We start from the raw sequence: 11135 nt of genomic DNA, 5'->3' as shown, positions 1-11135 counted from the left end.
GTGGTAATTTGCAAATCCATTACATTTTTTTAAACAAAATAGAGATTAAAAAATGAAAATAAACAAAACAATGAGAATGTTAACCTGTTTTTCATTTACAACCCTGATTCAAAAAAAGTTGGGACACTGACAGTGTGACAAAACAGAGTATGATAGTTTGCTAATCGTTTTGAACATAGTTGAAAACAGCATAAAGACAATATATTTAATGTTTTGCCTCATCAATCTCATTGATTTTTGTAAGTAGCTGCTTGTTCTGAATTTGATTCAGCAGCATGTTTCAAACAAGTTGGGACAGGAGCAACAAAAGACCGGGAAAGTTTTGGAATAACTCCAAAAACACCTGTTTGGATCATTCCACAGGTAAACAGGTTGATTGGTAACAGGTGATAGCATCATGATTCTGTATAAAGGAGCATCCTGGAAAGGCTCAGTTGTTCATAAGCGAGGATGGAGCTAGGCTCACCACTTTGTGAACACATGATTGTATTAAGGATTTATACTTATACTATTGCTGCACCTTTAAAAATGATCTCCTTGGATCAGTTCAAACTGACGACATCATCGCAAAAACTTTGAGTAGTATAATATTCAGTGCCACCTTACTCTTTATACAGCACCACTCCTTTACATGTGTGATAACAGACTATTATGGCCTGATCACACATTACAGGACCACCTTGGAGATGAGAACAAAGCCAAAAGTTAGTCAGGTTTTATTTAGAGAAGTAGAGGAACAAGGACAGGTGCTGGCCGGGGCTTCGATGGTTCGTAAACTGAGCTAGCCAGTCTGCGTCATTGTTGTAACAGAGAGTCAAGTGTGCAGTCCCTCAAAGGGCTGCGACTCGTGCCCTCATGTAAGGATAGGTAGGCAGCAAACGATAAGACAAGAATAGTCCAGTACGAACCCGAGGTCAAATGCATTTTTAGATCTCTTCTTCTTGTGCTTGCTGTAAAGGAGGAGGAGAAACGATGTCTTGCACTTCCATAACGTTTGGATACTCGCAAGGGACAGATTAGAAAAAAGAATGGGCAAAACAAATGCCCAAGAGACAGCGATATCCTGACTGTTTGAGCCTCAAGAACTCTGGAGCCTACATTTTCCATAATGCGTCCAACAGCATCTAGTTGTTATGCTGCACTCACATAACGTCGGCAGAATGGAGAGAGCAGGAAAACCTCCTGTTTTTCGACTGGGGAGTGTTCATGCATGGATACCTCCGCTGCTAGTCTTGTAGTCACATCACTGAAACGGTCTAAATCAGCTACTGTTACAGTCTTTTGTATATGGAGCAATTTGTTAACAAGTGAGCACTCTTTTCAAATTTGCGGAAATCTATTGTAATAGTGTTGTGATATTTATTCAGATGTAACTGCCAGATGGAGGCTTTGCAGCCATTTTGCCAACATTGGTTTTTTGTTGTTTTCACTACATGGGAGAAATTCTCGCCAACAGAAATTCCTGAAATCCCTACATTTCAGTTTCAAACAATACGTAGTGAGCACAAGCATGAGATCCCACCTTCAGTTTGTAATGCAGGTTTCTGTTACAGATCTGTGGTCACCTAACCCACCCTGATGACATGGCATCATCAAGGGGTGTTTCTGTCACACACAGAGGGCAATGTTTAACTGTGTGAACGGGCCAATTAGAAGTAGTGTTCAGAGAGAAACTGAGATTCTTCCACTGTTAGAAATTTAACGTCTTGCAAGGTCCAGGGTACTCACAGACACTGCAGATAGAAGTGTTAAGTAAAGATTTATTTTCTTATCACTTTTTTTCTAGTTTAGCTGGTAAATTATTTGGTCTGGAACATATCAGAAACCCCCCGTCGTAACTTCCTTGAGCCTCTTGTCTTCAAATTGCATTTTGGTCTGACACACGGTCCCAAATCCAAAAATATTTATATTTGCTGGATCAAGCAAATCTGGAATTGGCTTTTGTATTTTTGCTTGAAAAATGTTTAAATAATTAATTGATAATTACAATTGTTGCTAATGAATTTTCTCGCTCAGTAAATTGACTAATTGTTTCAGTTCTGATTTGTTTTTGATAGTAGTCATGTGTGTTGGTTGGCACTCTGTGCTCTGGCTGCTCCATTGTTTCTTTACTGAAGGGTTTATTGCAGCCCTGAACCTGTTGCCTCTCTTGTTTTTGGATGTTCACAGTTCTTAATGTGAATATTATATATATATATTATTTGATTAACAAAGATGATTTAACAACTTTGTTCTGAGCTGCTGCTGTTGACAATTGCAAAGTCCTGGAGCCATCGCTACCATTTGGCTGATGTTGTGTCCCGATCTATATTTTCAAGAAAGAACTTACATAATAAAGATTTTTAAAAAGAAAAGTGCAGCATTGGTTTTCTGTGTTGATCAGACGTATTTATTATAATAACAACTGGTCTTTTCCAGGCATTTCAAGATCATTCAGCAATTTTCACTGTATGCTTATCTGTTATGAAAGTGCAGACAATTAAAAATGCTAAGTTTTTAAAGTGCCAACACCCCAAAACAATGACAGAGTGCAACACATCTATATGCAAAATATACACAATTCCCTTCATTTGAATCAGAATATTTTTGCATATTGCAAAAGTCTATACACACTCACACTCACACATATACTGTCAACTTACTATTGCAAACAGTGACATTAGCTTATTGTTCCTCGCTATTCTTGCCCACTGTAAAACAGCAGTATTTAAAATGTCTATGAATATAAAGTCTACTGTCCAGCATCAAACAGCTTCTTCCTGCCCTCCATGCCAGACATGGCCTCCACGTTCTTACGCCAGTCAGTCACCTCCTCTTTCTGTTCATAAGAAGAAAATAATTCTTAGTTATACTGTACTTTCGCAAAATAACCCCAAAATATGAGAAATACCACGGCATCGAGCCATAAGTCAAACCTATTCTGAGTTTAAAACCATGGAGTCAGCCCAGCAGGACATAATCTTGAAAATATAATTTTATCAAAATACATCAGATCGCTGTTATAGTTTCCACACTTACCTTCTCCTCCTCTTTCTTCACAGTCTTCAGGTTGGCCTTGAAGTCCACGGACTCTTTGACCTTAGCACCCAGCAGAGCTCCCAGCATGGCGTCAGCAGAGATTTTCACCCTCTTGAGAGCAGGTCGCTTCATTTTACCCTTCAGCTCAAAGATCTTCTGAGACAGATTTTCAATCTGCAGGAAACAATCAAACATGTAAGTGAAAACTATGTATTCGTGCACAGACAGTTTAAGCAAATCCTAATAAATGACATTACAGTACAGTAAAAACAGATTCAAATCCACAGATCAGGTTAATATGAATAGATATTGACCTCCTTGTTATTTTTGGACACTTTAGCTTCAATGTCATAGCGCTCTTCATCTACCACATCAATCTTATGGTGCAGGTCTTTGCAGAGAGCCTGCAGGCAGAAAGAGAATCATGTTATTTTTATTGAACTGAGTAAGGAGAAGCCTATAGTTCTCTGGCCTGTTGCGCAGTTGGAAATCTCTGTGTGTGGATGCAACACTATTATTGAGCCCAGTGTCTTTTATAACTAATGCGTTGATTGTCACACTAGTTTTGTATTTTGTCATATACATGTTATGTATTTAATATGTATGTCAAATGTTTTTCTAATAGTATTTTATTAATGATTTTGAATAGCTAAATGCCCAAAATATAAAAAGTAGTCAAGGCACCTGCCCTCTAATGTGCCGACAGCATATGAACATGCTGTATGCATGGCATCTATATACTACAGAGGGATGCCTGCATGTGGAACATTCAGAGGATGTTGTTTCGTTGTAGTACAACGGGCTGTACATGCAATGACTTGCGCATACCTGAAGGTCCTGCACATACCTGAAGGTCCTGCATGGACAAACCAGACAGCTGAAGAGGAGGGATCCTCTCACTCAGAGCAGCGTCTCTCTCCTGCTTCTTCTCCTCCTTCTCCTTCTCAAGCATCACAGTGGCCATTTTCAGCAGCTTGGTCTAAATTGATTGAAAAGTGAGGTCACATCTCATTTTGTGAGCTTGTGGATGGTAAGAGAATATCATGAAACTAAATTTGACAAAGAAGATAATACCTTGAGCGCCAGTCTGCGAGATGCAGAGATCTTGGATTTTCTCTGCAAAGGAAGCAGTAGACAAAATGTAAAAGCAAAAAATCCATAAGAATTCTAAATGAAGTTTGTTTTTGAGATAACGTACACTAATTACATAAATAACTTACCGGTCTGTGGTGGACATAATGATGTGGAAAAGGATAAGAAATAAGAGTTAGTAAAGATCCGAAGAATTAGTCTGATTTTACAAATACTGATTTACATAATAAAAAACAATCAGAACTTACGCCTCAGACATGGTTGGTTTTTGTCTGTAAAAATGAAATAATTTGTCAGAAAAATGCATGATTCAGGAACAGTATTATTTACAGACATGTATTATTATAAACACTGTCAGCTTTTGTAAATGAATGAATATTTAATTATTTTGTGATTAATGAAGCAGTGTCTTTTTCTGCTTCTGTACACACTGTTTATTCACCTTATGTTGACTGAGCTGAGTTATAAGAGTCATCCAGACCTTGGTATGGTAACATGCCAACATTAAGCCTTTAAATTAGCAACACTTCACGCTTGAGTGCTGCAGATAGTTTGAATGATGTTCCTTTTTTAATCCCAGTTGGAGTCGATCCATTTTCAAGGCAGCCAGATCAGAATCGAAATCAGAAAGCAAATATATGTTTCACTACATTAGTGGATCTTCTTTGTCATAAAAACTTTTCTCAGTAGCTTTTATTAAAACAATTTAAGAAAAAGGTTCACTACAACATTACCATTTAAATTACCTGATGAGTTTAAACAATAAATAAATAAGATAAATGTACCTTCACATTAAGTGCATAGATTTTGAAGTAACTAGATACTGCAATGCAAAGTGTATTAAATCTTACATTTACAGTAAATTTGCATGCAAGTTTCCACAAGTTTTTGCACCTGCCTAATAAGGATCTTACTAGTCTTTAAATTTTTCCGTATAAATGAAAGCAGCAAAATTGTCTAACTCTTTTAAATATTCTTAATCCAGACTATCGTTATTAGAAAAATCAACATACCTTTTTTTCAATCTCTGCAGAAAACCTGTTGAGGTGAGCAGCGACTGTCTTTAAATGACAAGAAGAAGACTCAAGTCAAATTTAATGGCCCCTGTTGGCTTCTGTGAGTGGCCAACTAAAATAGCCTCCTGTGTACTGACAGCCACTATATTGCACTTCTAAATGGCATCCCCCAGCACCAGGTTCATCACTATACTCCCATTGCTCAACACTTGTACAGGATGTTAGGACCGCCTTGACCCATTGATTGACATCTCTCTGTTCTAATTGATTAAAATAAAATGAATTTATTAAATCTGATGAATAAAAATTTAATCTGGAACTCCAAGCAAACCAAATAAACCAAACAGAAAAGTCGTTATGGTTGTTTAATGAGTATCACATGTATTACAGATAGTGAGACAGCGCCATCATCTGTGTAATACAAATACTGCACTACAGACAAACTCATGAAGCTTATCAGCCTTTTCTATAACACTCTCTCAATATGCAAAGGGTACTGTACAGTTTATAGTAGAGCTAGAATAAAACTATTTTGATACAGTATAATCTAAAAAATGCATTTTTTTTATCTTTTACAAGTGCCTATGGTTGATTATTCTTTACAAAATCAGTTTTATTTCATCCTGCAGTGGAAACCTTCTTGAATTTAATGCTGAAATAAAGATGAAGAGGAATTTAAAAACAAAACTTGAACATCGTAAACTTACAGTTTACTTTAGGAAAGATATGTTGCAAACATAGCCTTGTTGCAGACAAGAACCTTTTTATTGTCCTGCATTAAACAGCTTCTTCCTGCCCTCCATTCCAGACATGGCCTCCACATTCTTACGCCAGTCAGTCACTTCTTCCCTCTGCAAAATAGAGACAGATTATAACCTATTTTTTCACACAGTTTCTTATTTTGTGGATGGTTTTTCTTCTCAGCCACCAGCTTTACCTTTTCATCCTCCTTCTTCACTGTCTTTAGGTTGGCCTTGAAATCAGCCTTCATGAGTTTGGAGCTGTCGGTGCATGCACCCAGCATGTCGTCTGTAGTTTTCTTCACCCTCTTCAAGTTGGGCCTCTTTACGCCCTTCAGCTCAATGATTTTCTGATTCAGTGTCTGGATCTGCAAAACAAACATCACGTTTTAAGAAAAAACAACAATAACCACACAACTAACATCCTGATTGGTCAGGAACTGGTCATAGTCATTCAGGTGTATTGTACCTCTTTGTCATTTTTGGCTACTTTAATCTCCATATCATAACGTGCTTCATCTACGACATCAATCTTACGATGTAGGTCTTTGCAGAGGTCCTGTGAAGTAAGAGAAAACTGTCAAGATGATGGGAAATAATAATAACTGAATGGGCATCATTTGCTGTGTCTGTACCTGGAGCTCCTGGACAGACAGGCCTGACAGCTTCAGTGGAGGGAAGCTCTCATTCACAACTCTTTCCTTCTCGTGTTCCTTCTCTGCACTTTCAGCCACCAGCATAGAAGCTGCCTTCTTCAGCAGTTTCGACTGTAAGATAGTAAGGCGTTAACAGGCCTGGATAAAAACTAACGCGGTCTTAGATCATGTGGCATGCTGTTAAATACTGTTCTCATATGGCCTAAAGGTCCACGAGACCCACCTTCAAATGCAGCCGGCGTGTTGCTGAATATTTTGGCTTTCTCTGTGAGAAAGTTAAGAATAAACCATACATCAGTGACCATCATTTCAAATGTCTTTTTAAATATGAAATTCATTATTATGAATCAATATAGATGACTAAGTCATGCTGGGGACAGAACTTATTTTGACTCACCGGTCTTCATCAACATGTGGCAAGAAAATGAGACAAAATTTATATATTTGTTATTATTTCACGTACAAATAGTGCGCAGAATGGTGTATTTTTAGAGGCTAATACTCACCCCTCAGACATGTCTGCAGCTTACAGTACCTTTGGGCCAGAAACAAAGTTTTCTTTACTCATTTTTACTGCACTCCTTGTATTTTAACACATAATGTATTCTATGTAGTTTTACAGACTACACCTAGTATAAATAATTATAATAAGTCTCAAGAGTATTGTCTACAATTTATATTTTTAATGAATCCAACTTGTTAACAGTTTCATAGATTTATTTAGAGTAATTGTAGTCAGGAGCAAATAATCCTTCCTATTGTTATAAAGTGCCTGTTGCATGGCTATATTTGGCCACATTGCCCTCATGCCTCGCTGTGTCCAGCCAGCAGCTGTGGCCTTGATGATGCCAGAGAAAGCCAAGTAGCAGAAAAGCTTGGCAGCCAGGAGAGTAACACCACCAAACCTGTGGAGACTGTGAGAGTAATTAAAAAAGAACTGTTCACAATCTCAAGACTTTGGGATCCACAACACTGCTCGTTTTCTATTTTGCTCAGTTGTGAGTTGCATATATTCATCATCATCCAAGCCTAAAGTTTCAGATTATGGCTAAAGTGAAAATGAGCCGTAAATCAACATTATCTCTTTTACCACATGTCCTCCCCTGTATCTTTCTCCCACTTTCTCTGACCTTCTCTTTGTAGCTTTGGCTTTACAACATTACATCCTATTTTTAATTAATTTAAACATGGCATTATATATTCATAGATAGATGCAGGTGATAGAGAAGGATAAAAGTATGTCAGTGCTCCTGACAAAACACAGTCATATATCCCATTTAAATTAAGCCAGCCTGACAGGGTGCGAAAGTCAAGCTAAATAAGCAAAGTAGCAGACAATTTTAAGAAGCCTTGCCCCTCCACCCAGGAGGTTGCCAGTTCATACGAGCGAGCCATCATCACTTATCACTCCAGCTTTTCGGCCACAAGGATGGGTCAAGTGTGCCGTTACCAGCCGCCAATACTTTGGCAGCCAGTTTAAGCCTCGGGTTACATTTCCTCACTTAGAGGATCAAGAGATCATCAAGAAGTTTGAGGTGTCGTAGAAGTCAATCCACGGGAACCGCGTTTGAAAAGTTGCTCTAAGACCTTGACAAAAGTAGCGACATAGCAGGGATTCTCTCACATAAATACCAGCCGTGTCAGAGGCATGCTGATGTGCAGTCTTCACTATTTGCTACATTAAAGCCGGACTTCACTTGACCCAGACGAACATAATGCTGTAGAGAAAAGTACTCATGCACCCTGGCTGCCGTTACAGCAGGAGAAGAGGTCTCTTAATGTTGCATTGTAGGGTTAAAGAGCCCCCTTTAATATCTATAATAAATATGATTGACTTTTATTTTCTTGTAATAAATAGCAGAGGTTGATTATTTTTCCTACCTTGAAGATGAGGAAATCAGCGAGGGCAACAACAGTGGTGAGCGGGGAAGGAAAAAGCACTTTATGGTTAATAGTGAAAGATTTATGCATTCAAACTCTCATGTGAATGGCTCACTAAAATAGACCCTCTGTCCACCTGACAATTCTTGCATCACAATGCAGCCCTCTTTGACTTGCCCTCTACCCGTGACCCATTTATTTCATGTGATTGTGTTTCGTAAGAGCACACTTCACATGTCCCTCACCGAACTGACAGCTGAGTTATCCTCTCTGCAGATATCAGGTGCCCTGAGTGTGTTAGCTTTTTAAATTTGTCATGGGGTGTACTGGCAAAGGCTGACACCAGTGACCAGTTGTTTTAAAGGTGCCTTTTAAATCAGATTAAAAAAAAATGATATTTTGTAATTGATTAAGTTGAACTTAAAGTTTAAAGTTTTTTCTCTACGACCTGGAGTCTACAGCCACAGTTATCATCTGAGGCGATACTTGGGCACAGTGGTGCTTTGAGCTAAATACTAAAATTAGCTAACATGCTGTTAAGAAGGTGTGATGTTTACCATGTTCACTATCCTAGTTTGCTGTGTTAGCATGCTAACTAGCACCAAACAGATGAGGCTGATGGGAATGCCCTTAGATTTGCAGGTCAAAAACAAAAGTACTGGGTAAATTAAAATTATAACAAGATTGGCCTCTCTGACTATATTTTTAGCAACGTTATTAATACTCACTGTCTCTGTCAAAGTAACAAACTAAACTAAACTAAATAATGTTGCTAGAAGACAAGTCTGCCTCCACAAAATTCATTGACAATTCATCCAATAGTTGTTGGGATATTTCAGTCTGGGCCAACATGATGGACAGACAGACACAGCAGTGTAATCCCTGCAGACACACAACTGGCACGGCTAAAATATTGACAGTGTAATTAGAGCTTTAATGCCATCCAGTATTGAAATTTTTTTGAAGCTATTTTTACCTCATGAATTAGCATTTAAAACCCATGAAGACAATTTGGTATATTACAAATATGTTATGTTGTATTTTTTTTTTACTTTTCTTTTTTCAATTAAATTCAACAATACTTTATTCATCCCTCAAGGGGCAATTTGAGGCAAGCAAGTTTGCAAACACAAATGCGCATAAAAAATGAATTTACGCACATAAAAACAATCTTAAAATACAAATATAGCAATTTTAGAAGGAGCTGAAAAAACACAAGGAATAATGTCAGTGGCCAACAATGTCTAATGGCCTCTGGAGTAAGACCAAACTTCATGCATACAGGCAATCTGAATCTCCTTACTGATGGCATTAGGGATGTGTTTTTGATTGCCTCTATCTAAAACAAATGCTGTATTTTATGACTAATTAATTAACATCGGTATGAAATAAATCTAATTCATCTATCAGTCTGATTTGGCCAGACTAATTGGTATTTGCAGTTCCTGGACAGGTTGATAAGGTATAAATATACACACTAAACAACTTAAAGTACAAATAAGAGCAAACAGCATCAATGAAAGTAGTTACAGACTAAAACATACAAGCACTTTTCAAGCATTTATTAACTTTATATATCAACTATGGTTTCTTAAAGGAAGAATTTTAAAGGCGGAGTTATAATTGTTGACATTACACATATAATACAGAAATACACACAAAAAAGTCCTTATATGTCATTACAACTATTTTATAGTGTGTTATAAACACAATTGTTGTATGTATTTATAAGTTATTCATCTGCCACGTATAAATGGCCAAATCCTGAACACAACATGGCATATCACAACTAACAGTAGCTGTACTGAATAAAAGAGTATTTTTAGATTTGGATCAAAGTCACCATGACTTCTGAGGCATAATATGCTGTGACGCCACTCTTCACAAAGAGGAGAGATTAAATGCAACCTCTACAGTCTATTCTGGTCATATTTCAGTGGCACATGACTGTCTGTCTGTCTGTCTTAGTGTTATGTAAAGTGATACGGTTGAGCTCATTGTCCAGTAGGAGACACAGTAACACTGAGACACAGCGACAGGAATTAACACATAGCCACGGCCACATTTTGTCCGATAGAATATAATCTCTGGTCACCGAGTGGTGAATAGTTGAAGGTTTAGTGGTCATAATCCTGGTCTTCATGTGTTGATCCTGTGTTGAGATGTTCTGTTATCGGTATATTTAAGTGTTGGCCTGGGGGTTATGTGAGGACAGGCTTGATGTTAATAGGTGGTTTAAGAAGTGTCCTGGTGGCCTCTAGAGGTTAAAGACACTGATTTTGTAAGTCCAGCAGGGGACCTTTGTTACATGTCTCTCTCTCCCCTCATTTCCTGTCAACTTTCTACTGTTGGCTGTCTAAAAAAGCTAAAAATGCCCCCCTCACCAAAAAGTAAGTAGTTAAAGCATTTGAATAAATTGTGTATAAATAATTTTAATAGTGTGATAAACCTCTTAGGCAGCACTTAACTCAAACCTGTTGCTAGCCACCAAAATGCAATTAAAACAGTTTAAGCAGCAAGTTTTTAGTCACTGCTGCCCCCTAGTGACTGTAGGATGTTTTGACACATTGGTTTGCAGTGTTGGCCTCAATCGACAGTGAACACACACACTGCAGTCAGTTAAAAGCAACTCCTTCTTCTTATACAATTCTGTAGAAAATTGCAGATTTTGTAAGCAACATTTCCCATGAAATGTTCTGCATGAGAATGGAAACTACCAACCACATTTGATG

The 11135-nt window shown here is 37.8% G+C and overlaps 2 protein-coding genes across 2 annotated transcripts; both read right to left on the bottom strand.

Moving 5' to 3' along the window:
* Nucleotides 1–2396: 2396 nt before the first annotated feature.
* On the bottom strand, nt 2397–5261 carry tnni4b.2 (troponin I4b, tandem duplicate 2). The gene is made up of 8 exons (XM_041939038.1): nt 5124–5261; nt 4359–4382; nt 4239–4242; nt 4093–4134; nt 3866–3997; nt 3333–3422; nt 3019–3192; nt 2397–2818 (listed from the first exon to the last, which is right to left on the bottom strand). The coding sequence occupies exons 2-8, from the start codon at nt 4367–4369 to the stop codon at nt 2732–2734; spliced, it is 540 nt and encodes a 179-aa protein (XP_041794972.1). The 5' UTR covers nt 4370–4382; nt 5124–5261; the 3' UTR covers nt 2397–2731.
* A 222-nt stretch (nt 5262–5483) lies between these two features.
* Nucleotides 5484–8537, bottom strand: LOC121607964 (troponin I, slow skeletal muscle-like). The gene is made up of 8 exons (XM_041939039.1): nt 8404–8537; nt 7029–7057; nt 6920–6923; nt 6746–6787; nt 6502–6633; nt 6336–6425; nt 6064–6234; nt 5484–5977 (listed from the first exon to the last, which is right to left on the bottom strand). The coding sequence occupies exons 2-8, from the start codon at nt 7037–7039 to the stop codon at nt 5891–5893; spliced, it is 537 nt and encodes a 178-aa protein (XP_041794973.1). The 5' UTR covers nt 7040–7057; nt 8404–8537; the 3' UTR covers nt 5484–5890.
* Nucleotides 8538–11135: the final 2598 nt, after the last annotated feature.

Source organism: Chelmon rostratus, chromosome 6, assembly GCF_017976325.1.
Source record: "Chelmon rostratus isolate fCheRos1 chromosome 6, fCheRos1.pri, whole genome shotgun sequence".
Classification (NCBI taxonomy): domain Eukaryota; kingdom Metazoa; phylum Chordata; class Actinopteri; order Chaetodontiformes; family Chaetodontidae; genus Chelmon; species Chelmon rostratus.
This window is presented reverse-complemented; position numbering and strand designations above follow the sequence as displayed.